Source organism: Pezoporus wallicus, unplaced genomic scaffold (assembly GCF_028554395.1).
Source record: "Pezoporus wallicus isolate ANWC-B61680 ecotype Strahan unplaced genomic scaffold, APGP_CSIRO_Pwel_v1 contig_747, whole genome shotgun sequence".
NCBI classification, from domain to species: domain Eukaryota; kingdom Metazoa; phylum Chordata; class Aves; order Psittaciformes; family Psittacidae; genus Pezoporus; species Pezoporus wallicus.
In genome coordinates, this window is record NW_026638457.1 from 3635055 (window position 1) to 3662944 (window position 27890).

Below are 27890 nucleotides of genomic sequence, written 5' to 3' on the forward strand. Positions count from 1 at the left end.
TCTCCCAAGGAAAATAATAATAACTAAAAAAACAGAGACCTATTTCAGTTCACTGACCTCACAATGGAAATAATCTAGAAGATAAGACTAATATGGGGGAAAATGAAAGGCAGGAGATAGGGAATTTGGTAGAATATAAAAAGGAAGTGTTTTGCTCTTTATTAAATGTACCATTTACCCAAGGTTTTTGAACTAATGATTATGCATTCTGTGTTAAATTATCAGTAAGGATAACACACAAAAAAAGTAATCATTAAAGGAGAAGCACTGCTTAGCCTAGGCTGAGATTTATTCTGAAACATTTTTGAGGGCTTTGAAATAGGTAAGTATGCCATTGTAAATCCTTTTGTGTAGCATATCCTAAATAATGTTATTTCTTCATAAAAAGTTTATGCTGGGGGTGGAGGAGTCTTGATTAGTCTGTCCTCTTCATTGTACCTCTAGTATGCATTAGTTGTTCAGGCTGTTAGATCAAAGAAATAGAGCTAGTCTTCTTAGGCTCCTAACTGTTCTGTGCCAACTGTGTCTTTCATAGAGCTGACTAGAAATAGTGTGGATATAATGGGCATTGAAAAAAACCCCACAAAATAAAGCAAAAAAACAAAACAAAAAAAAAGAAACCCCCAAGCCACAAGAACCTGAATTTGCATCCAATATTCTATCCAAGGCATGAAAATCTGGATATATTTAATTTATGATGTAACCTGATTCTAATGACAGTAGTGACTGGTAAATGCAGATTCAGATCTCCACCTTGTGATAGGACGGGGCCTGTCAACTGTGATATAGAATATTACACCATTGCATTTTTTCTCTCATTGGCTTTGGTTTTGATGAAGAAAGGTAGTTTGACAACATCTTTTCTGTTGTGGAAAATTTAGTCTTCTTAGACTATCTATCTAGAGAGTTTCAAGTTGCATTTTAGAAGAGTTGTATCTAAATTTAATTCTGAGACAAGTTTAGAAATTTTACTCCTCTTTTGACACACATAAAATATTTCATTTTTATTTCCTCTTCCTTTTTCTTCTTTCAGAGGTAAAGGGGCATTAGTTTGTTTTTACTGGACATGAGTTGAATAAAGTCAAGTTCAAACACAAAATACAGATTGCTGTAAACAAGTATGTATCATGCTTGCCATGATGTCATCTTTAATGATATCTTGCACTTAAAAGAATTTTGCAAAGGGTTAAGAAGTCTAATTTTCCTAAATTGTTAAAATTTAAGATTTTTTTTTAAATAAATAAATAAGACATTCTTAAAATGTTAGTTTCTTAACTAAACGTTTTGTGATTTTTTTTCTGTTTTTTTTTTTTTTTTTCTTTTCCTAAAATCTTTGGCCCTCTTCTCTGGCTCCTTTTCTGTGGAAAAAGAGTTCACCACAACTGCTGAAAACCTTTGGCAAACACGGCAATTATGAGGTCTTGTGCATCACAGATTTCTAAATAGAAGAACCTTTTGATCTAAGAAAATGAATTATTTTCATTGTGAATAATTCATCCTTGCCTAGGATCCACACTAGATCAAATACTAAAGAAAAAAAAATTATTAAGCTTCTCTTTTGACTTATTTCATATGTCACTTGATGTAGAAAATTTTTGTGGTGTTTTCAAGTACTTCACAGATCACCTTTTAAGTAGAAGACCATATTTCTTCATAGACTTTTATTAGTAATAAATTTAATTACAGGGAAAAACAATCACACAAATTTAATATTTAATTGAAAACCTGAAGGTTTTTTCCTGCTTTCAAACTGTTTTTAATCACATGTAGTTGAGTAATTGAAAATTCTTTCAAATCACACCTATGTAACAGTACTTTTTTTTTAATTTATAGATTATAGAGGAGTAAAATTTGTTACAGTAAAAGCTGAATTACGATTTTTTTCTTTTTCTGTTTGAGAAGTGTACTTTTTCTGATACTATTTCATGAAGAAATAGTGTTGGCCTAGCAATCCTTCATCTTTGTTTTTACATCTTTTAACATCAAAGCACATATTTTTTCATTTTAGAGGTAATTCTGGAGAACTGAGATAATAACCAGAGGGGAGTGGTTTATTGTACATGAAATCCTCATATAGTTTGATGGAGGTAAATGGAAATGTCATACAAAAACATTGCTGTGTTAATAAGGTGCACACACAAGTCATGATTCAAGGTCATTAAATGTGGACTCTACAATATTTTCTTTAACCCTTAATAGTTAATTAAGCACAGGTATTCCAAAAGAAGTTAGCTCATTCGTTGAGTTAGATATCAAATCGCACCAATGAACTCTTATGTACAGTTAGTCTGAAGATGATTATGAAGACCATGATTCCTCTGTTCTTTAAGGTTTGTTTGGATTTTATCTGTATGTCAGTGTGAGTCCTTTCTCTCACTTTTTTTTTGGAAGGTCTTAAAATACAAACCTAGATCTCAGTCTGCAGCTGTAGTGCATAAACACACCATTTGGTTTCAGGATTTTTCAGATGATTCTTGCCCAACCTATGAGCCATACTGAAGGTCATTAAAAATCACACCTTTTGTATAGCAGAACAACTTAGTAGAGAAGCAGTTTGTTAGTTCCATTACATGGGGTAGATTTTTTCTTGGCTGAGATACAGGCTATAGTGGTTTTCTTCTGCATCAGCTTCACCCATACAGGTTAGAAACCAATAAAAACCTTTCCAACCTCCTGCCCTGGCTCCAAGTCCTCAAACTCAAACCCTACAATACTGATTAACCAGGGCAAGCAAGCATGTGATGAAAATCACAGCATATATCCACTAGAGTTTACGTGCCTTTGACATCTTTGGGTGAGGCTGGAGACAAAGAAAGCCATCTTTTATTCTGAGGGGGCCCAGAGAGAAATAATAGCCTCTTTCTCTAATAATAGAGTTAGCTTTTATTTTTTCTACCTTCTTTATATTGAGCCTGGCTCCACCAGAGCCCTTTCACAGTAAAGCTAGAGTACTTCCATGCAATTTTTTACACAGTATTTAGCAAGTAGTTTGGCAAGACTCAAAAGTGATTATACAGAAAAAAATGTAAAAAGTAGAAGCAAACACAACACACACTGTAAGAGAGGAGGTAAAGGAATGACAGAACAATATCAAGACAAAATTTGTAATACCCAACTGACTTTGGGAGAAAAATCACAGACTGGTAGTTTGTCTCTACCAGAGATATATTGTGACTGAAATAATGTATTTGATTAAGCTGTTACTTCTAAGTGTTACAAACTTCCTTGTTATTTGATTGACTCAACTGAAAAATACTTGTGGTTACAGATGTCATGTGACATCTTAATCACTTAATGTCAATATATTTCAATTTGATGAAAAGTTTTTGTAGCTTCTGTAGTTGTAATTTTTTTTCTTTTGTAGTAGTAGAAAAAAAAATGACAGTATCATGATCAGTATTTTAGATTACTTTATCTATATCCAAGAAATTCATCATGAATAATAAATAGCACTGTCCATCTAGAAAGTTCCCCAACCTTCAATTCAGAAACTTTATAAAGATACGTTTGTGAAATACTGTGTAATTCTTAAGAGGTTCATATGAGTTGACTAAAAGAATACTAATGTAACTTTTCAATACCATATTTTTCTTGTTTTATGTGCACTTCAGCAAATGGAAACACTGCAGCAGGTTTCCATCTGAAATTCAAGAACCACTGCTACTCTTGAAATTTCTACATCTTCTTCCTTCCAGAGTGTAAATTATTGTTTAGATGAAAGAAAATCCTAAAAAATTAATTTAGGGATGTTTCCTCCTGGTTCTCAAACAGGCTCTTGCTGAAACCTGCAGTACATCCTGTACTACAAAGTCTAGTTTCAACAGTGTGATTTAAAAGAAAACTGTATGGACAAAGGGCAGTGAGACATAAAGCGAATGAATGAGCTAGCTAATGTGCTAGGCCAATAGCTATCAATTCCTGTCTCTCAGTGGAAAGGTAAAGTGACAAACCAAGAGGCGAGACCAACCTGCAATTCAATTATATACTTTATATATTTTCTTGAGTTCTGTGCTGTTTATTTCTCTTGCAGTAAAGTTAATGATTTCACCCTAAACCAGTATTTTTTGAGTATGAGTATATGGTTCTATCTTTATTCAGTATAAGCATTTAAGCCTACATTTAACTTTAATCGTCCTAAAAAAGGTGGATTGTGGAATCTCATCTTATGTAAATAAAGATTTTATCTCGTACTATCTAAAAATCAAGCTTCCAGTCAGTGATTAGTTTATGTTGTGTGCATTGAAAAGAAGTACATTCTGATGTAGATTTATTTCCAGTGAAGCAATATTTGTCAGTCAAATATGAAGAATACTATCAGAATTTGAATTATGTCTAAAACTGAAATCTGTTTTTTAATGCTTGCACTGGAGTTGACTGTCTTGACATCCTACAGATTTCCAGCTCACTGGTTTACAGAGTCTGGTAGAAATGTATTTTGCTATGAATCTGGCATAATGTCCATTTGATTCTTCCTGATGAGTGTTATCAGTTCCATGTTCAAATTTATATCCAATTAATCAACTTCTGGTTGCTTCTTCATGGGCTGCTTTTGCAAAAGCTTCACAGCAATTTCAGTTTTTTTTTCCACTGGTGCAAGGACTACAGATTTAGAAGTAACACTGATTGAGCCAGAGTAATGTGTACCGCTTTTGTGTAGTTTATTTTTAAAGTGTTGTCTAGATTCCAACTATTGTCAAGTACTGCTTCTAGAATATTAAGCTTTGTATGATGCTTACTCAGCATGTCATTCCAACTATTTGGTGTTTTGCTGCCTCTTCGTCAAGTATCAGCTTGCCTTAAAAGCACTTTAATGCCTTGAAGATAATGAACAATTTGGCAGCAAAAATATTTTCTGACTGATTTGGAGCTTCTGCATAATCTACTTAGCATATGAGATCATTGAAAGCTATTATACTGGCTATTTTAAAATTAGGATTTATTTCTGTTTGAATTTTTAAATCTCTCCTTGGAAGAGCCATTTAAATGTAAACGTATATTTTCCTCTTTAGCAGTAGCTTCTGGGCTATGGTGGAACGTTTTTGCATTTTTATGTTTAGTTTTATTGTAAAGAGCCTTGGGATGCATTTGCGTGAAAGGCACTATATAAGCTCATTTTGAACTGTATTGTATTGTGACAAGAGCAATAATCTCCAGGTTTCCTATCCATTAAAGAACTAATTTCACAGCTCACTAATTATGTGAATGAGAAGGGGAAATAGGTCGTTTTCCTCTAAGGTATGCTGAGCAGATGGCATAGCAGTCATCTCTACCAATTGAATCTAAAGTCCTTTCTTGCATTTGGTTCCAAGGCTTGCCTCTGTTTATCAGATAGAACAGGAGAGAGATGTCAGTTTCTTGTACAACATGCCAGGCTGTACTGAGTGGCTGCTTCTGCCCTTTGCTAATGCAACATTGGTTAACACATACCATGCATAAAGAGCCTATTTATTTAGGATGGGACATTAAAACTATTAAAATGCATGTGTATTTTAATGTAATTCTAATTTGCCTCTTATTTATAGAAGATGCTGGATAGATCTGTCACAGGGATTTAAACTGATACCCATAAAAAAAGTTGTTAATGAATCAGTTGAGTACCTGTGGGACTCTAGCTGGTAATTTCAATACAGAAAATCATTATTTCCTTAGTCTGCGCACTTTCTTTCATAGCTACCTTAATAATCTGCTCTTCATTTGTTTTTTTCTTTTGCCTCACTCATGAAAATGACTGGTTTGAATCAAAAATGTATATAATGATATATATAGCCTCATAATGCACTTTTTTTTTTTTAAAGTTAACGTGAGATTAGAGATACCAGTGTTCTCCTGTGATCCTGAAATATTGGTATTTGGGCCCTTATTTCAGCACTAAAAAGAGAAAAGCTGAGTCTGAAGGTTCCAACGCATTTTATTTAGGACTTGGCAATAGAGTTGCATTTTACAGTGTTACACAAGCAATCAGATCATTTGCTCTCTTTAACAAAGTGAGCAGTGCTAAGTTCTTGTTTCCTTCTCTCACTACTGGGCTGTCACATATGTTTTTTTTGTGTGTTCATGGTTCCAATTTCATTCTAATTTCAGACGGATGCAGCACTAATGTATGATGCAGTTCATGTGGTGTCAGTGGCTGTCCAGCAGTTCCCACAAATGACTGTCAGTTCACTACAGTGCAATCGCCACAAACCATGGCGCTTTGGGACCCGTTTTATGAGTCTCATTAAGGAGGTAAGTCACTAATAGTGTCCTGCTTCATTGCTTTCCTTTCTCCCTACTCCTACTTTGTTTTGTGTCTATTCTACTTGAATTCTGCCGTTTTTCTTTTTTTTTTTTTTTTTCAGTAAATGGGAATCTCTCAGCTTGTTGTGTGTAAGGAGTTTATCAGCCAAGACAACATTTTTATTTGAAAATGGGTTTTCCTGATGTATAAGTTGGAACAGAGAAACATAAAAAGATGAAAGAACTGCATTCTAAATAAAAGTTTTGTTTGTAAATCATTGGGACGTATAGTGTGTGTGTCAAACACGTGGCAAAAAAAATCCAAAGCCCTGAACCTCCAAGCTATAGATCATAGACTGATTGCGAAAAATTCAGCAACTCATTACTGGCATATGTTCAAAGAAGTCAAGAATGAAAATTATTCCCCGATTTGACTTTTTTTCTCTCTCTCACTGCCCCCCCGCCCCCCAGCCCTTCCCTCCCATGGTGAATTAATGTATGTGGCCTTGGTCTCCTATTATGTTATTTAGATACAGACAGTCATTTAAAATAAAGCCAAGAGAATTAAGGTGCTAAAGATGAACACCATGGAGTATTCAAGTCTTGTACTGTAATACCTAATGCAGTATTTCTCATTCTACTCATTCTAAAATGCTGTGATAAAACTATTTGTGATGAAATAAAAACCTTGGTTTTAGCATTGAGTCTTATTAGGATAATAATTTTGTTTTCCACAGTCTCTCCACCACTTCCATATAGTTTTAGAATTAGTCAGACTTTCAGTTATAAAGAAATGAAGGTACTGTACTTTAATAAATTTAAGGAATTGGCTCTGAAAGACTGTTTCAGTGACCTCAATTTTTGCTGTCTCAGTGTAGTTTCAGGGGACTCAGCATCTTGCAAAAGTAAAACTTCATTTGACTAAAATCTCATGACAGAAAAATGAAATCCACATCAATGAAAGAAATTGCAGTTTTAGGACGGGAAGGTGGAGGCATGTAGGGAAGCAGAAGGGGAAATGTATGCACAGATGATAGAGCAATGAAAACAAAAAAAGTCTTTTATCTCATGCAGTAAGAATAGTCTATTGGCTAACATGGAGAATTGTTTAAAAAATTGAGTGTGAACACTGAAGAAAGATTGATTTAATTCGCAATAAATGAATGCAAGATAAATTTTTTAAAAATCAATCACAAGGTAAATTATTTAGTTAGTGTGAATAATTTGTTTCCATTTTGGCAGAAATAAAATTTGTTCTTTTAGGGCAAAAGAAGAGGTATTTATTTATAGAAATTGTTTTTTCTTTCTCCATAGGCCCACTGGGAAGGCCTTACAGGCAGGATAACTTTCAACAAAACCAATGGCTTAAGGACAGATTTTGATTTAGATGTTATCAGCCTCAAGGAAGAAGGACTTGAAAAGGTGTGTAAGATATTTGTCTCCAAAATGATGAGAAATAAAACAAAACCCACCCCCTAAATGTAGTAGCCTTTTCAATAACATTTCAGATGTTACATGAAACAAAATACCTGTTCTCAACTTCATATCTGGTTTTAAAGTCTTCTAGTAAAAGCTGTTATCTTGACATCTGACAGTTACTGTCCTCTTAAATGTGTACTAGATGATCTTAAGGTCCTTTCCAACCCTAACTATTCTATGATTCTATGGTTCAGGAGGGCCGGGAAGAGCCATGCATTAATATCCTTCAGTCTATATTGAGTTTAGTTTTAGTTATCATTCTAATCCATTGCCTATCCTCATGTGTGAACCTGTGGGTATGTGTATTTTGCATTTTCTTTACATCTTACTAATTCAAGATTAATTACTTCTAAACAGAATGAGAAAAACTCTTTCATTTTGTCAGTTTTCTGTTTTTTTAAGACGGAATGTTGATTCCTTTCTTGGAATACAAAGATTCCTTCTGTAAATTGTAAAAAGAAATAAATAAAAAATTAAGAGGAGGTAGCCTGAGAGGTTTGTCTATCTTCTGTGTAGCCTAAAATTGTTCATGTTTGAATTAAAGGTGCTGGGAAATATGTACAGATATTCATCCTGCCTACACGACACCATGATGATCTGAAATCAGATCACCTTCTCTCTCTTCTCCAACCACCCTGTCATGGAGAAGCAATGCAGGAAGCTGCATCTCACACTTGTGATCAGCAGACAAAGGTTTTGCAGTTTGCATCTGCCTTGTCATTTGTATATAGCTATGGCATTTGGTGTTCTGTAATCATTATGTTTTCCTTCATCTTCAGATAAAGGATTATTAGCTATTCCCCCAAGGTGATATTGTGGCCACAAATAAAAAAAAGAATTTAACGGAAGACACCATACAACAGAGTTGTATTCCCTTTCCTTTATAAATCATTGAATGGAGGAAATAGAATAAAGAACAAATCCAAAACTTCCCCCTCAATATTACTTTTAGAATATTAATATTCTTTTACTAGGAAGATTTTTGAAAAGGTTCAGAAGCCGTGAGCTTGTTTTGAAACACTTCCATAGGTAATAACATATTTTAGAATATCCTGTGGTAAACCTATTATTAAAGGACTAAACTATGTTTTTAAACATTCAGCAATGTACTGATAGTAAAGATTCTTCCTATGAAGTATTCCATGAAGGGGTTGAAAAACTTAAGGAGGGGGAGGGGAAGGGGAGGAGATGAATATAGCTGTGATTAGACTTGGAAAGTAAATTAGCTTTGTGTATAAGTAGAATAGGTATTATGCAATCAGTCTTCCTTACTGGAAACATAAATAAAAGAATTGATGACATAGAAATAGCTAAGTATGTCAGTAGTGGCTGAAGAGTCTTCATGCATGTCACAACTGTTGAAAATGAGGAAAGGAAGTCTCTGTAATCAAGATTAGCTGTAAGAACATTAGGTGGAATTTAAGAACCACCAAGCAACATAGGTTTTCTCGTTAAAAAACATCTCAGTTGTGAGTATATTAGATGTGTACCCTGCTGAGAATATAGAAATAAAACAGAAAGTTCTACAGAGTTTAGAAACAGAAAATAAAACTCAACAGGAAATATTGTACTCTAAAAACCCTAATAGGAAAAAGTTAACTTGTGAAACAATAATAATGAAAGATATGTAAGAGAAAACAGTTGTGAAAAGGATATGGATGCCTAAAAATAACCAGTATGTGCTTGCGCTCCCTATACGGAAGTTCACAGAAGAGGAAGATACTTTTACTGCCTCCACTGCTCATGGCCCTGCAATAAAGGGATGTGATAACATTCTTTCAGTAAAACATGATAACAGTCTTTGAAAAGAGCACTAGGAATTAGTTATCATGTATTAAGAAAGTTTAGAAGTTAGGAAAATACTGTCAAAGAATGATGAAGAATGACACACAAAGATACGTGTGTGCAAGAGCAGAGAAGTTTCTGTAGGGTGCAATGATAAGAGATTCGGAAAAGGAAAATTAAGCACATCAGATTGAACTGCTTAGTAAATATAAGGTCTTTTACTGAGAAAGATAAATCAATGCTGAAAAATATTTTTCTCTGAAGAAAACTTGGTTATTCTGAAAGAATATCCTATACTTGAAATCAGGGTGAGCCCATTAACCAGTCTTTCATTTAAAAAAGCTGTCTCAAATTAGTGTGGTTTTTATTATTATTATTTTTGTTTTCTTTAAAATTTTATTTTCCCTTCAGACTGTCTTTATTAAAGCTGTGTTAAATCCTCCTCCATCTCTGTCCCCTGCCTTCCTTCCTTCACATGTACACTTCTCTCTACATCCCAGTGCTCCTCTCCTGCTTTCTGCTATGCTGTCCTTCTCACCCTGCTCTTTCCCCCTCTCTTTTCTCCTTCTCTCCTTTACCCCATCCCTGCCCATTTCCCTTTCCATCTGATCCCTGTCCACTTGTCTCTCTTCATCTCTTTGCCTTTTCCATTCGCTTTCTCTTTTTTCTTCAGACTCACCATCTTTGTCCTTTTCTTTTGTGTTCCCACTGTTCCTTGCAAACTACCACCTTATCAAGCCTCTCTTCCTATGTACTTAGAGTTCCCAAAGAGTTTTTATTTATTTATTTATTTATTTATTTATTTATTCATTCATTCATTCATTCATTTTTGTGGGATGAGAGAAGATGGGGATGTGAGAATTTTCTGCGCTATGTGCAATTTTTACATACTGTAAATATCTATTATTTCATCTAACTTCTTTCAAAATATTGGTGAATGACATCTTATGTGAAGGACAACAGTTCAAAAATTTCAGCTGTAGTCTGAAGTGTTTTTGTGACAAAATGATATATCTTGAGGAGAAAAACATTCATGTCAGGAAAAGAGTTATTGTGAAGTATTTCTAGAAAACCTATTTTTTAATTTTTTTTTTTTGAGAATTGGGGAAAAAATGTCCTAGATAAATTTCCTGGTTAGTATAATGGGAAATTACCTAAATTATGTATTTTAAGTACAATAACTTCTGAAGTCACTGACAACAGAAAAAAAAATAAAATAATGCCATGTGTGATCTCAGATTTTACATAAGGTATCTGTTCCTGAAACTCTAAATGAAAAGTGATAGTCAAACATAAATAAGTAGTATGTATTTCCAAATAAAAATTCATGTCTGGCATTGTCAGATGAAAATGAAAAAAATTATAAAAATCAGAGTGCTGCTAATGATGCAAGATACAGCAAAATTTGCCAACAGACACTCTGGACACATTGAAACAATTTGTGATCAAGCACAATGAAAATCCAAAACTGTGACAATCCAGTATTATAAGTAAAATATCATTTAAATTATAATCAGTCAATCAGTATTTTACACTGGAGATGCATCATAAGGAAAATTACTTTATACTTTAGGGAGATAAAAAACACCTGAATTTAATACCATTTTTGTTAAGAAAAGTTTTCACTGATGAAGAAACACATTTCTTGAATAAAGATGTTAACAACTGACTGGCAACCTTGCTCAGGACTTTACACACAGGATGAAGAAAAATGACACAAAATGAGTTGTAATTCATTGTCCAGCATATCAATGTAAGATCTTGCTCTATTTAGTATCTTTATTAATGACATGGGAAAAATCAGTGACATAAACAGAAGGTTTTGTAAAAATTAGGGGAAAAAAACGAGATAACAGATCTATGGAAGCCAGCATTATTGTTATTAACATGGTATTTGCAAAGAAAGCAAGCATATTAATGTATCTGAAGAAAGCAAAATAAATTAAGCATTTTGCAAATGGAAAGGCATAAAAAGAACTAATATTACGTACAATGCAGTATAAAGAATTTTTTTTTATGTAATCACCGATATTGCTAACTACTCTCTGAGATATCTCATAGAAAAGATATTCTAGAAATAGAATAGTAGAAAGCAAAGATGGTAAACTGGAGACACATTATTCAGTTCTTGGGGACTTTGCTCTGAATTTGGCTGCATAGTTAGATGGTACCACTGCAGAAGATCAGCGATCCTTCCTAATACAATGCTTGTGATTCTTCATTGTGAATAGTATGTGCTGTTTTGCTCAACATAGAGCCAAAAAAAATATATATTACTTTTCTCAGGAGAGTTTTGAAAGTTCAAAAAGAAGAATAATTGAAACAATACTGGCTTACTTGTAAAAATAGATCGCTTTTTCTCAAACATGCCAAAGTAGGAAAGCTACTTTAATCTACTGAATATTTTTGGATAACAACTCAAGAAAATGATGATCAGTAAACTATAGAGTATATGTAAACTCAGTAAATTTTAAGTTACAGAACTGTGCAATGCTTCATTTTTTGGGGGGGGATGATGAATTATTTTACTGGTTTTGGCTTGGTTAAAGTTATATTTATTCATAGTAGCTTACATGGTGGCTATATTTTGGATTTGTCTTGAAAATATTTTTAATAACACATATTAGAATACCAATTTATTTCACTTTTTAAGAAAACTTGAAATTTTGTTGGAAATAAATTTAATGCTGTAGAAGTAAATTTTAAGTTGTTTGAACTGCGGTTATATGTAATAGAATACTCCAATTTACTTTTTGTACCTTTTTGGCTTTCAAAATTTTATAGTGGAAACACATTAACAGTTCTGTTCAAAAGGCTACTTTAAAATTATAAATGTGCTCAAGCAAATAGAAAAGAATGGATTTGCTGCAGTGTTTATGCACAGTTTTCTCTAGAAGCAACAAATTTAAAAAGATATTTGTGTGATCTGGGTGCTTATACATATTAGAATATATCTACATCTGTGGTATAAGTTGTTGGGTTAGAGCTCATTAATAAAGATAATGCAAAGAATGTCTTGTTTGGAACATATGTTTTTTGTCCACTTCTTAGATTTTTTTATTCACAAAAATAGCAATATAAGTACAGTTAACCTCATCTAGAAAAATAATGCAATAATTTGTTGAGACAAGTTTCTTTTTAAAGTAATGCCACGGATAGTCTATATAGTTATATAAATCCCAGATTCTGACAATTGTTTATTTATTTGCTTGTGACTGTGGCTACATTAAAAAAATAGAGTAGGAAGTATTTTAATTAGCAGTGTGTTAGCTTTAGCCAAGATAAATTTTAATTATGAACTTGAATAAAGTATAAAATATAATGAATTTAGGATTTAGGTTTGATCAAATAAGGTGATAGTGTTTTCTTAGAAATTTGTACCTGAAATTGAATTTCATAAAGGAGAATTGTCTAGCTTCATTTAAGTGAAGGAAGAGCCAGGGACAGGCTCAAGTTCCCACCTTTGTCATTCCTTGCTACTATATTCTAGTTTGGTCTTTGAAGTAAAGCAAACACTGTGATTGCCATAATTAACAGAACACCGCACCTAAATTCTCAATTCTTTGACAGTTTTTTTAATTGTGGTCAAGCTGCAAGTCTGAACATTCTAGGTTTTCTAAAAACCTTTCGAGGCACTAAATGAAATAATATTAAAAAAGTAAATGAATAAAAGCTTTTTGTAGTAAGGTTTGGTTTCAATACTTTGAAATTATATGTTAGATCTTATTTTACAGTTATTTTTCTGAGACACACATGTTCTTTCTGCCCTTCATGCTTCTTTCATCAGTTTATGAGGGACTGAATGGCCAAAATTCAAGAATCACAGCCATTCATAGGAGTGACAACTTGGAACTAAGTGTTATGCAAAGAAGAAATCTAAAATATTAACTTCTGTGGAACAGAAAATCTTAAAGAAAATTTGTCTTTCCTCTATTACAGCTTCTGCTAATTAATATTCTGCTGTGTTATCAGTTTTAGAAATTAAACTCTCTTTATTTAACCCATACCTGATTGCATCCCAAACTTACTAAGCAGCTGTACTGTAACAAATCACTTAAAAGTATATAAAAAATTTCTCAGGAATCAGTATTTAAGATTAAAAAAAATAAATATGTGTTTATATATGCATATATATATTTATATATACTCAAAATCAGACCTCACAGAATGTTTTCTTTCTAGATATAGTTTAAAAATGTCATTAATTTTTAGTATAGATATGCTTTATATCTGTAATGATATTTCAAGTCCTGTCTAGAAACAGAAAAGAAATATTTCTGGTTTGTTGGAGTTTTTTTAAGACAAGACAGTGGAGTAATACAAGCATTCTGATGTCTAAAACTTATATAGCGTGTTTACTGCTTGCCCAGTTTAGTTTTAGAGTGATGAAATTGAAGATAAAGTATGTATTCATAAGCCACATAACTTATGATGTAGCACATGAGACTATCCTTGAGCTGAACCATAAAGCATAAACCTGGACCTTCTTGCTTGGATAAAAATCCTGTTGAATTTATTGGAATAAGAATTTCAAGTTATAAAATGTCAAAAGAGCTACATACTGAATATTTATCTGTAAATCAGTTAAGCTATTGCACTTAACCTACTTTCAGTCTTCTCCATTACATTTACCCCAAAACATCTTTCTGCTGTGCCATTCTCTCTGGTCACGGAAAAGGGTAGATCCTTCTGTAGAGACTATGGTCTTTGCTCTTCAATAAATTTCCAACTAACTTTTAAGTTACCTTCAGATGTGGTTTACCTTGAAGAATGAAAAAAGTATTCAGTAGCTTTAGATATTCTGTGCATCAATTTTTCCACTTAATGTTACACTTCACAAAACACTTTGAGGTATTATGAATCATATATTAAATAAGTAGACTTTAAACATAATGACCAACAATAATAGAACAGGTTTCAATAATTTTTCTTTTTTTTTTTTCAGGTCAGCAATCTTTTTTTCCTCATAGTGTTCTTTTCTGGATGCTGAAATGTAACTAATAGAAAATTTACATGGTAATTTACTGTTTTATAGGTAGGAACTTGGGATCCATTGAGTGGGCTTAACATGACAGAGAATCAGAAAGGAAAACCAGCAAACATCACAGATTCCTTGTCTAATCGTTCTTTAATCGTTACCACCATCTTGGTAAGTAATTATATTTGCTTTTCCAGAAGTACAGTTATACTGAAGAGATAATATAATTTGCTGTACTAATTACAACACTAATAAACACTCTGTAGTATATGTTATAGTTACTTAGAAATTACTGCATCATGAATGAACTCCAGCTGTTAAGCTAGTCATGGATATTTACTTTTATCCAAATGGTAGGTACATTATCTCAATTGTGGAGTTATTTTAGCTGATTAGTAAATTCACTTTCATTATTATTGACATAATTGTCTGGTTTCTTCACAAAGATTTTTGGTTTAGTACTATATGAGAGGACAAAAGGTGTTTGTTTAAGAAAGTGGTTTGGCTGTGAGCCTGACAATTCTAGCCAGCAAAATTTATTGATTTCATTTGCTAATCTAACATCATTACCTCTAATGAAAGTACTAAGTATTTAACATTTATTTTCATTACCATTATTACTTGATTATTAAATTGACATTTTTAATAATACAAAAATTTAATTGGGTTATTTGAACTAGATCAAATAAATATTTTAAGTAGCTTACTTTTTATTTCCATTGTTGACAAATTCAGTTGTGAATGAGGTATTTTTTATTTATAATTGTATATATTTAGTTACATAAAAATAAATGTTCCCGAATTTCACATCATAATTTAGAAATAGTAATTTTAATTTCAAACAAAATGAAAAACCTTCCAGTTTGTCTGCTGCCACCATTATCATGAATTTGTAAATATCAAGAAAAGAATTCACTTCCTATCAGTTTTATTCTTCAATAAGAAGCTTTTACTTACCAACAGATATATTTTGACATTTCAAACTAGAATGTATTTTCATATGTACATAGATAAAAATGTCAGTGTGCTTCAAACCGTTTATTTAACATAAACCATGAAATTCCACCCAGTGGGTCACTTGTTCACTTATAAAGTCTGTTTTTATTTGTGGGTCTACAAACTAAAGTCCTTTGTTTCATTTATTCTACTAATTGAAAAATACATACCTGATATATAATTGGAACATGGGTGACTAACTTTCAGACATAAATTCTTGTTATGCTAAGACCAGCACAGTTTTACCACAATTTTCTCTTGTACCGTTATTTAATATCATCTGTTGTGATTCTCTTTTTATAAAATGAAAATAAACCTCTTAGAGTACCTTAAAGTAAAAGCATCTTTTCTAGCATATTAGTATGTCTTTTTTTCTTCCCACTGCCCTTCACAAGTTTTCAAATTTTATATGCATAACAACTGCTGCATTTTCAAGTAATGTTTCTTAGTAATTCCACCTGACCCTCCCTTTACTCCTGTTGCATTGTACCCAGATTTCCTGCCTACGATTTTAGTTGAAGAATTCCACCAATATATAACTTTGCTTCACATTTTTCCTAATTGCTTTCTAGAATTACTGCTTTCCAGAATAAAGTCCTATCTCTATTAAGTGGCCTGTTCCTTTCATTACTCAGTATTCAACCAGCCTATCACCTGTACACTTAGTTAACAATCATTGTATACTTGATTCCAGATCAGTGATAACAGTACTGGGACAAGAACCAAATCCATGTAAGATTACATAAGAAACAATAACTTGAGGTGTTAAAATTTAATTTACGATTCTATCTGTGTATTGGTGAGGTTTGAGTTCATGTACTGTATGCATCATATTGATTTTCTATGGTAATACTTACACTTGCATGATTTTATTTCATATAATGATCTCAAGAAAAGGTAAGTCACATAAATATAAGTAGCAATGCTATCAACAAAAAACACCATGTCTGGACTTGTAAAGCTCACAATAGTAGATTCCTAAATTTTGTGGTAGCAACTGCTTTTTGTAATCCAGGTTACACTTTCTCTTAGGGGGTATCTTTTGTTAGTGGTGTTTTATAAGCATCTGTCCTCTTTACACGTATCGAAATAAAAGAAACATGAGGACTTCAAACTGGTGTTACACATTGCTCACTTGTAACTGCCTTTTATACTTCAGCTATGGTTTAGTAAAAGTTTTGATAATTGCAGTAACTTTTCAGCTTTGAAGACATTATAAGGGTGGTACTCAGAATAACAAAGGGAACCAAAAATTTTTCTGGTGCAGAAAACACATGTACTAGATTACTTTTGTAACTTTAACTTTTTGTGCTTAATAAATACATTTCTGTTAGGCAGAAAGCATATTACTGAATATTCATTTTGTAGCAGTACAGGGGAACAGTATGAAGTACTACAGCTCATAGAAACATATTTTCTTCTTCATCACCTTCCTTTTTTTAAGTCTAGAAAATACTGCTTTAAAAAAAGGCAGTTCTCTCATTTAAATCTCTTCATGTGATTTTTCTATGCTGCTTTTCTCTCAATAGTCTATAGTATACTGCCAGCTGTGGACTCTTGATCAGTTTTCTCTGTAGTCTGCTTCACACTAACTTACCTTCTAAACATCCCAGTGTTTCTTTTATTTTTAATTGTCTTCTGAAATTCTGAATATCTTTTTTCCTCCTTTATATTGTAATCATCAAGATCCTTACATCTGTGAGTATACTCTGTGTTTCAGTTGCAGCTGTGTCTACTGCAGAGGAAAATATATTGATAGGCAAAATAATAATAAACTGTAATTCATACTGTAAGTAAGGATGGAACTATGTGATATTATCTTTGTATTGAAGTCTGCATAATGCATGATACAGGTAACCACCTGAAAGATTATTCCTTGAGCTATTCCGTAGCTCTATTCTGAGAAGGGGTCAGGGCTCCCAGGACTTTATCACTTCTCAGAAGTCTACTGGCATGTAGTTTTGTTGCAGAACCATATCTGGTTTCTATGTTCTGACCCTATAGCAGCCCAAAATGCCAGCTGAACAGATCTGATGGAGTGGTAGTCAGCTTTTTTACAGGGAGAAAAATTTGAAAAATAACAATAACAAAAATATGCTGTTTGTGTTTTTTGTAACCATAGGTTTAGATATCTCAATCTTCTTGATGTTATTTTTTAAATTAAATCTGTATTGAAACTTCAAAATTTCTTCCATAATTAAAATTGTACATTTTAAATATCCTATGTTTAAAAAAAAACCTAACCAAACAAAAAAACCCCAACAATGCAACAAAAATCCTTTCAAAGCCATTAATAGAGATTTCTTACTATTTGATGCTCCTAATTTGACTGTTATGCAAAATATCAGAACTCTGATTTTTTTTAATATATTTTAGATATAGCTAATTTTTTTTTTTTTTTTATTTTATACGTACTCTACGTTTACTTGGGAAACTTTTAAACTTTGTAATTCAATTTCCATATATATAAATGTATGTGCATGGTGTTTGTTTATACTAAATTACATACTAGCCTATACATCTTGCACAGGTTGATTTGTCCTGTTCTGGTGAAATGAATGTCCCTTTCCTTTCCCTTGTAATTAGTGTTCATGTGCTTTTCTATATCTGTTTAGATCATAGTTCTGAACAGCTCACAGTTGTCAATTCTGATAGTTTTAAGAAATATGTGAAACTTATGAAAGGTGCGTGATAATTTCAAATGTAAGGGTTTTGTTACTTTTGGAATATGAAAATACTTCTTTATCTATACTTCTCTGAAAAAAATCACTCTGAATATTTTAGAAGGAATAATTATAATAGATTTTCTAAACAGTTTTATTTAGTTCAAAATGTAATAACCCCAAACTGTATTTTATTTATAAATACTACTTTTTATAATGTTTAAAAATCTGATACTGTAGAAATGCCATCTTGTTTTCAAAATCAAGATGTAAAATCAAGTGAAGACCAAGTTTTCAGTATCTGGCTTTTTTTTTTTTTAGGTATGTCATATTTCATTTTGGATACTTTCTCTCCCTTTCTTTTGCACCCAAAGGGTATTTAAAACATGAGATTGTAATGGCTAGTTTTTCAGATTTTAAATTTATATATATAAAAATATAAAACAATATAAATAATAATATAAAATAATATATATAAAAATATCATTTTGTCTTTATAAAAATGGATGTCTTTGTAGACAGAGTTGCAAATGTTTAATATTTTTAATTTTCATTTTTACGGGATATATTGAGGAAAGATACTGGTGAGCAGGCATTTTCTCATAATTAGTATTGTTATCATTCTGGAATGAATCAATCAATACTGATTCAATCAATACCAATTCAATCAATACCAATCAAATCAATTTAAATCAAGATATTAATAACTTGATAATGTTTGGTTCCAAATATGGCAGCCCTAAACAGCTATTTCTCTTTCACAAATCTTTTTAAATTGTATACTGCCAGAAAATAGTTGCATCTGCTTTTATCTAGCAAAAAAGTTGCAAACTTGATGTTTTTCTATTTTTTTTAGTCAGATGTATTAAATTTTTTACATTGGAAACTAAAGGAATGTTCAATTCTTAACCACAACGCTTATTTTCAGCTTTTACTAGTGTTGTTACCCCTTTCTATATATTCTTCTGTTGTGATAAGTGTGTGCCTAACTACCTCTCCCAGACTTCTTATGCCCATTTCAGCATTGAGATGCTGAACCCTCCCCTTGCTGAACTTCATTTCACTCTTGCCCCAGTCCCACTCCTCTGAATCCAGTGACCAGTTGGTGTAACAAAAATCTAAAGCAAACTACTTTAAAGCATTTCAGGAATTTTTCCACTGAGAAAGCTAAATTTGCGTGCTGTGTACTTTATGGTGCTCAAAATACAAGAGTTAAAGTTGAAAATCACCCTTGTCATAAGATTCAGCATAATTTCTGTGTACTTCTAATAACATTTCTGGCCTTCAGACTTGCTAAGTATGCAGCAATATGCTTGGCCACAGTGCTTGTTTGTATTTCAAATGTAAAAGTAACTGATGCTTACCAGAAAAAGAATTATGAGTTTTGAAGGGAGTCATAGTATATGAATGAGTGCAGTAGGATCAGCACAAGTTAAAGTTTGACTTGGTAAAAAAAGGTCAATAAAGCTATTTTTCTCCTGGCTGAGTGCAAAAAGAAGGTAGGATGACCATTTATTTATATCTCTGCATAAGGACTGAGAAGTACTTTGGATTCCAAATTTACAGCCTCAACCCAAACTTCTCTCAATTTTCTAGTGCTTCAATTACCTTTTATTATTAAATGCTAGTAATAAAACTATACTTCTACATAATGGCAAGGATCAATTTATAACTCCTTTGTTGGGTTTATGAGCACCAAGGACCATCAGTCTAGGAAAATGCCTACTGTATTTACCAGATGTCTAGGTTTTGCATTTTTTTTCTTAGGTTTTCCCCACAGTCTTTTGAAAATTTAAGACACATCATAAGAAAATTATGTTTTGCTTTCCATTATGGTAAGAGCTAATAATGTCTTTGATATTCTTCATGCATCATGAAGACAGTATGATTCAGCTCAGCTGAAAAATAGGTTAGTACAGGCTGCACTGTTGCAACAGTTTAGCACTTTCACATTCTGTGGTTTATTGAGTCAAGTGTTTTTGCTTGAAATAGGCATTCACTCATATCTGTTTTGCTTTACTGGAGTGGAAACTTAGTACACTTTCTTGAGATGCAGCTGAATTAATTTAAAGTCTGGCTAAAGTTGAGTAAAATGTGGGGGAATAAATAAAACTTATTTTTTTAGCAGTGTGATAAAATGAGGAGTGGAAGTGCAGAAAAGAACAACTATGGCTTGAGTTCTTCAGGCTGTGATTTACCAAAACAAAGTTATGACTACGTGTTTCATGATCCAAAAGGTCATACTAGTGACTCATCCAGAAAATATTTTAGATGTCAAATAAGGATTTTCATAATTAATGTATATTATAGACAGTATAGTGGAAGTAGGTGACTTTGAAGGTTTTTTTGTGTCTGGTCGTAGTTTCTTCTGTAGAATATCCTGGCTAGCTCAAATGAGTAGTGAGATGCCTAATATTTTACATTATTTTGATTGACTGTAACTAGTGGATTGCTTCTCCTCTCCCACTTGAATTTTGACTGCCAACTGTGGAAGCCTGTTGTGTATTCCTTAAATCTGACATAAATGTTAGTTAGAAATGGCAGCCTTTTAACTCCAATATCCCTGGTGAACAGAAGCTAATGATTAGAATTCTCTGTTCTAACAGTGTCAAATTTTGAAGATGTTTTTTTTGTTTTCATCAGGGATTCCACTTTTGTCTTGTTTTGCTTTTCTCAGTACTGATAGTAATGCTAATACTGATGATGTAGATAACTATCCATAAAAATTAAAATTGGAATGTAGAATTTATTGTTGCCATTTCGAGGAATATCTTTGTAGTTGACATTTAATAAGCTCACAGTAATAATTCGAATAAGTATTTTTTGTCCAAGTCTGAAAAAGAAACATATCAATCAAGTCTACAAAACAATGATAATAAAAAAATCAACCAGTAATTTTTTTCTATGCTCACAGTTGTATAGAATAAGTGTGTTTCATTCAAGTATTAGCTGTTCATTTTAAACATTACACAAGTCTGTAAAACTGTAATATAAATTTAACATGTAGAAACACAAGAAAAATCTTTTATTGTGTAGGGAAGCTTGAAGTTTGTGATTCAACTTATTTATTCAAAACCAAATACAGATAAATTTTGCAAATGAAACACATGAAAATGTGTAGTGGAAAAACTCTTATATTGACATACCTAAAGAAAAAACTCTTTGGAGATAGTATCCTTGGTGTGTATTATAGAAATAATGCAATTTAGAGTGTTATTATGAGAAAGCCAATTGTTTATATTCATGGAATATTAGCACATAAAGCTACTGATAAAAATCACGGTGCTTAAAGTTCACCATGCAGCCAGGAGACACCAACTTATCAATAAGACAAAATGTCTTTATTCAACACCAGTACATGTAAACAAAAAGTTTGCATGAAAAGAGCAGTCATCTGTCACTTGAGGGTCATATCAATCTTGAATGAACTAGTAATTTTTCTGTATTACTCAAGAAATACTTTTCAAGGATTTATTTTGTAGTTACAGATACAATTTTTAATCTACCTGCTACTTTAGTCTTCCTTGTGACCATATGTTTATTTACAGTAGTTTTACTTTAGAATCATAGAACAGTTAGGGTTGAAAGGACATTAAGATCATCTAGTTCCAGCCTCCCTGAGATGTGCAGGGACACCTGACACTAGGCATATTTTCCTGATGATTCTGATTCTTCTCATTTATTTTTATCCTGAAAATTATCATTAGCAGGTTTTTAATAAAACTTTTTTTCTTCCTTACATCTTCTCTAGATCTGATTAATTTCCTTCTCATAATGTTTTGTAATGAATTAATACTTACTCTTTTCTAGTCAACTGGACTAGGTAGCTCCTTTACAGATCATTGATTTTCCTTGTGCTGAGAGAAAGGTCACATAAATTAGATGCCTTTTTAACTAGCCATAAACCTGCATTTTATGAAACAAGATCACTTTGTATTATATCATCTTTTGAGTTACTAGAATTGACTGTCTTTCATTTACCTACTTTCACAGGACTAGAATGATCTGAGAATCAAACCCTATGCCCTCATGATCTTAGATCATGATCCTATCCCTCACGATCTCAGATCCTGCAGAATTCTGCAGAGTATCACAGGATGGAATTCATCTGTATTTTAAAACTCCTAAGGCATAGAATAACATTTCTGGAAAAGAAAAATTCCATCCTACTATATACTTGTTTGTTATACTGTTATCCCGAGTGGTAAAGATATTGGCGGTATACCTCAAATGAAGAATCAAACCTTTTTCTTTGTTTGCTTGCTATTTTTCTTCCTCTAAACCCCCTATTTTAAAAAGAAATAGTGGGATGAAGACTTTCCCTTCAGAGACAAAGCTACTCATATGAAGTATAAACAGTTGAAGCAAAACTAGGGCTTGAAAACTTTAAATTTGATAGTTTGGTGATGTAGGTATACACTGATCTTTGGAAGGAGTGTACTGCATGTACATTTTTCATTTCTTCCTTGTCTAAAAATATTTACATTAAATACTATGAATTATATGATTGTATAATTAGGTGTATAATTATATATGTGAACCTTTTGATTTTATATAATTTAGACTCTCATTCTTGAACAAGGTTTATAAAATTTTATGATTTAAACTTGTGAGAAAATGTCAGTTTATCTAACCCTGAATTTCAGATGTAAGCTACTGATACTAAAAATTTATTAACCCATGTCCCTTTCATCTCTTTCATTGTTCCCAATGCCCTTTATCTTTTTCTTTATTTTCATGTTCTTAGTGTTTCTATTTATATAAACTTCATTTGGGTAATTCTTTACTGTTGAGCTGGTCAAAGGTATGCTACAAAGTTGGCAAATTTCATGCATCAAGAGTAAGCTTAACCAGAAGCAAAATTAATTAGGTTGAAGTAAAGTGTTTTTAAAGTTCGATAACTCTCCCTTTGGTTGCTCTCATTTCAGGACAAGCATACTTGATAAAAATACATGGTAGAATCAATTTTCTGTAGCCTAAGTTAATTCAGAGTAAACATGTTTTCTGGAAATGACTCTGCATGAGGATTTTTTCAGGAATATTTTTCTTGGAGCACTTGTGTATGGGCAGTGCTTATTCAGTGGCTTTTGCTGGAAGCTACTCGTGTCATTCCAAGCCATAATGAAAATGTTAAAGGGAAGGTTTTGTTGTTTGTTTATTTTTCACTCTAGGGAAATGTGTCTAGTTGAAAGACTATTAATTTCAGCTGAAAATGCTTAGAAGATCTTAAGGAACATTTTGTAAACGTTTTGAAAGCAAGTCTGACCAACTTGTTTTGTGATGTGTTATAGTGATTTTTAAGGGTCATGATTTCAGGAGCTGAAGGATAAAATTAAAATATGAACAAAGTTAAAATAAATATTTTAATATCTAGCAATCATTCAGTTTAAATAACCTGTCTACATTATCAATGATAATTGTCCTACTGAAATATTTTTGTGGAAGTAATAATCCACCAAGAAGCAATGGTCATCCATGTGTTTAATGCATAGACAATTTCCTAAGAGTGTATTTAGTAGCCAGTTTTACATTAGCACATGCTATAAATTTAAAACTTGAACACATAAAGCATGTAGTCCCTGCATCAGTTTTATGTTTGGGTTTGTTTTTTTTTGTGTGTGTGTTTTTTTTTTTGTTGTTGTTGTTTTCTTGTCTTTTCCATGTGCCCTTCACATTTTTGAGCTACATTTCACTTCCTCCCCACTTTCAAGTTTCTGTTGATTGAAGAATTCATGCTTGAGGTTTGCTACTTTTCTGCACTTTCTGTGTTTTGTCTTGGTACAGCTTGTGCTTGGCCAGTAGTGTTATTTCATTAAGGAATCCTGATTTTCCCCTGAAAAACATTTTTCTTACAGTTGTTATATGTGAGATGTCGTATGTGAGATATTTCATAACAATTGTCCTTTTACACTTCTTTAAAGAAAGCAAGAGATCTTCCTGGGCTCTCCTTTGCATTTTGAGTAAAATTTTACATGCTAAGTTCCAGTTTTATGCCGATATAATGCTTAAATCATGGGACACCTCAAGACACATGTTTACATCAGGAATGCTGACAAATCTTTATTAAAGCTGTCGGATGTGTGTAGAATGAAGTGCTTTAACCCCAATGAGTGCTGATGTGGAGGTTTAGGGCTCTATGAATTTTGTTAAGTTACCCTGGAGAGTTTATCTGATTATTCATTGCAACTTATATCTGCTGCAGTAATTGCATCTACTATCATTTGTCTTACCTTACTTGGTGCTTATTTTTTATTATTCTAAAAAATGAAAAAAAACCATGTCTAACACATGACCAAAGACTGAGCTGTGTATTTCATCTATCAAATAAAACTTGAATATTGGTGCCATATTGTAGTGGAAAACGATACCATTTGGTATTTGTGTTTTTATCATTAATTTGAGGAAGGCTATCCTATACTGAGAAGCAGATGTAAAAATCTTATCTTTTGCTAAATGTTGTTTTTTCTCATAATTATGAATACATTGTCAATTATTTTAATTTGTTTGCAGACCACTATATGCAAAAAAGTCACATTGTAATTTAAACTAAATCTAAGAAAATGTTTAAAGAAAATAAATTTTCATGGACTGTACGTCATGGAATTTGATTCTGAGTTAACTTTTTCCTGGTTTTGCTACAGTCTTGGAAATAGCAGACTATAATTTGAGGCAACAGAACAGTAGGAATTTTCACTGAAATTTGCCTCCTCCTGTAGGTTTTCTACACTTTACCTGAAAAAGCATTGAGAAAACAGCTAAAATACTTGTGTAAAGAAAAGTGTAAATCATAATACTTTAAACGTTTGATGTTTAGGGTCTGAATTAATTTGTTTCAGTTGCCAAAGAACACTGTTTCTGCATTTCAAGAGGCTTACAATGTCCATACAAACAATGTATTTGATTTTAATGTATAATGTAATTTGTTAAGAAGGACACTTAAATTTGGTTTTATATGTATTCCTTGAAGATACGTCTGTAGTGTTTCAGTGTAATTTTATTTTTTTTTAATAAAAATGAGAAAGATGGTCTTTTGACTAACTTCAGTTTGAAGGTAAATAAAGACTTTAGACAGACATAACCAAAATCTAAAAGGATTCTACTTTTAATTCTAGTTCTTTGTACAGGGAGTGTTATAATGCCAGTGTACTACTTTAGATTAAAAAGAAACAAAAATTATGGGGGCACTCATTATCCATTCTGTCCTTTTAATTTTTACAGGAAGAGCCGTATGTTATGTTCAAAAAGTCTGACAAACCCTTGTATGGAAATGATCGATTTGAAGGTTATTGCATTGACCTGCTCAGGGAGCTGTCTACTATCCTTGGATTTTCCTATGAGATTAGACTGGTGGAGGATGGAAAATACGGAGCCCAGGAAGATGCCAGTGGACAGTGGAATGGAATGGTTCGTGAACTAATTGATCATGTAAGTTAACTTTTGAAGCCTTCTATTATCAGTTTGGATTCCAATTCTGTCTATACTATTTGTGAAAATTTTATGATAATGCCGTTTGAATAGTACCGTTTTGGAATATGCAGCTGTTTAAAAAAGTAATGCAAGTAGCTTCACATCAATGGTTTCGTTAGTGTAGAATGTGTTTGTTAAACAAAGACTGTTCTGCATCTCTGTTTTGCCTATAGGTAGTGTTGTTTCTACCAAACTGGATTAGCTGTTCCATGGCATATGCCTAAATCAAAATATAGAAGAGATAGTATTCAGAATTTATTTCTGAGAAAAAATATATGATTTTTTTGTGACAGAAGTCTACATCTTTTTTAATCAGTAGAAGCCAGGTTTCATCTTCTTATAGTGGATCAGAGATTTTCTCATAGAGAAGTTTCTGTATGGAGTGTTAATATGAATTATTTGATATACAGCAAGAACAGGAATATCGTTCTTGAAATAGTAACAATAAAGTGCAAACAGATCTCAATATATACTAAAGCAGCAAATTAATGCAATGTGTGTCAAAATGTATACCATAACAATTACTTGTAAATGAGTAAGGCAGGAGTGTCTTCCTGTCTTTCAAAGCATATGTTCCCAGTTGATCATGCCAGTTAAATTCAGTTTCTTGGAAGCATTTTAGTAAATTTGAAAATTATGTCATTGTCCTTTTTTGCATTTGGGCAGATTGCTTCAAATAGTAGCATTTGGTCAAACAGAGATAAAACATACTCTGCACATCACTGTCACATAAGAAGAAAGGGAGACAATTTTATGGCTAATTCAAGTGAAACCTGCTAATAGTGGCAGAAAGTGCATGGATAGCTGAAATAAAAATATTCACTAATCTTGTTTCAATTTGCTGTAGGATTTCAGCAGATGGGCAGAACATGTGCTAATCAAAATATTCATATTTACTAGGAAGGTTATTATCTTCTTGCTTTTCTAGTAAATGATAATCTGGTATTGCCGTTGCAACAGATACTGATTATGCCTAACCACACTTTTAAGATGACTGTGTGGGAGCATTATATTTATATTATCTTTAAATGTGTGTATGTATTATACCTTATACACATACTTAGAAATTAAACAGACATTTTTCTAAACTCTCTGTCCATGCATATTTGCACACATGTATAAATGTATAGGTGTTCATTGCTATTAGATTTGATAGTTGTTAAATAACATCATCATTTGGAACTAATTTTCAATGATTGGAACTAATTTTCAGCAATTGGGGTGGAAATTGTGGAAGTATTTCTTATATAATTCTTCAGAAGCAAAAAAAAAATCACATTTTGGTATGTTTTTATTATTCGCCCCTAAAGATTTCTTGGATAAGTATGGCCTCCTAAATTTTCCAATTAATATAATCTTGAAATAAAATGCATTTGAAGAAGTTGCAGCAGTTAAGAATGTGGAACTGGAACTTTTCCAATCCTTTCCTCTTGATAGCAGACGTATGTTCCTTTTTCCCACAGATAACATGTAACTAAACTTATATCAAAATTTATTTTGCCTTTTGAAATGATGTTTACTTAGGAGTGAAAAAAGGTTCTATACTGTGCTACTGCCTAATGGAAGATGTAATCTAAATTCTTAACTGGGATCACAACTTTTACTAATCTCTCTCAGTTTCTCAGTTTTGAAGCTTTTCCTTTAAAATTTTCATAAATAATTATAGAAAACATTAGATTTTTAGATCATGACTACTCTTTTATTATATATGAGGATTAAACTTTTCTTTGTGCCTCAAGACTAGGATTTTCAGCTTGGAGGAATTTAAGAATTATGTACTTGAACAATTGGAAATCACTACCTAATTTGAATTAACTTTAAACATAACTTAGTGTTTTACTTCAGTATCTTTTGAATTTTTGAAAATCAGTATTTTACTAATAAATGCTTACATACAAAAAGTTTACATTTATAAAAATAGTAATGGCCTTTTATCCTCTCAACTGAATAGTTTCAGACAATTATATAATGTTTAAAATGCTTCTGGATATATCTTCTTCCAATAACTTGTTATTTTTTTTCCCCCCTCCCCAGTTTATGGTCTTTATGGTCCTGAGGGACTAGAGCCAAACTCTTTGTATTACCGTGTAGAAGTAAAAAAAGCTTCCAATAAGAAATAAGGTTGTAAAAGCAAACAAAGCTTCTGATAAGGAAGGTTTCTTCCTTTCTGAAACAAACAAAAATCTATACAAGTAAAGGAATTTCAGTTTCTTCCATCTCTTTCTTTTCTCTTTTTTCCCTTTTCAAATTTAATTTTGTCATGTTGTTTGGACTCTCTTGTTTTCCTTCATACTTACAGCAAGTCT

At 32.2% G+C, this 27890-nt stretch overlaps 1 protein-coding gene across 7 annotated transcripts in view; it reads left to right on the forward strand.

The window, feature by feature from the left end:
- GRIK2 (glutamate ionotropic receptor kainate type subunit 2) overlaps positions 1-27890 on the forward strand; it is a 402122-nt gene that overhangs the window by 211357 nt on the left and 162875 nt on the right. For 6 of the 7 annotated variants that reach the window (XM_057410869.1, XM_057410863.1, XM_057410865.1 and 3 more), the window contains 4 exons: positions 6082-6225; positions 7531-7638; positions 14516-14629; positions 25336-25542. In XM_057410869.1, coding sequence (XP_057266852.1) covers positions 6082-6225; positions 7531-7638; positions 14516-14629; positions 25336-25542 — 573 coding nt within the window. The remainder of the gene's footprint in view (positions 1-6081; positions 6226-7530; positions 7639-14515; positions 14630-25335; positions 25543-27890) is intronic. The other variant, XM_057410866.1, reaches the window with a different exon arrangement.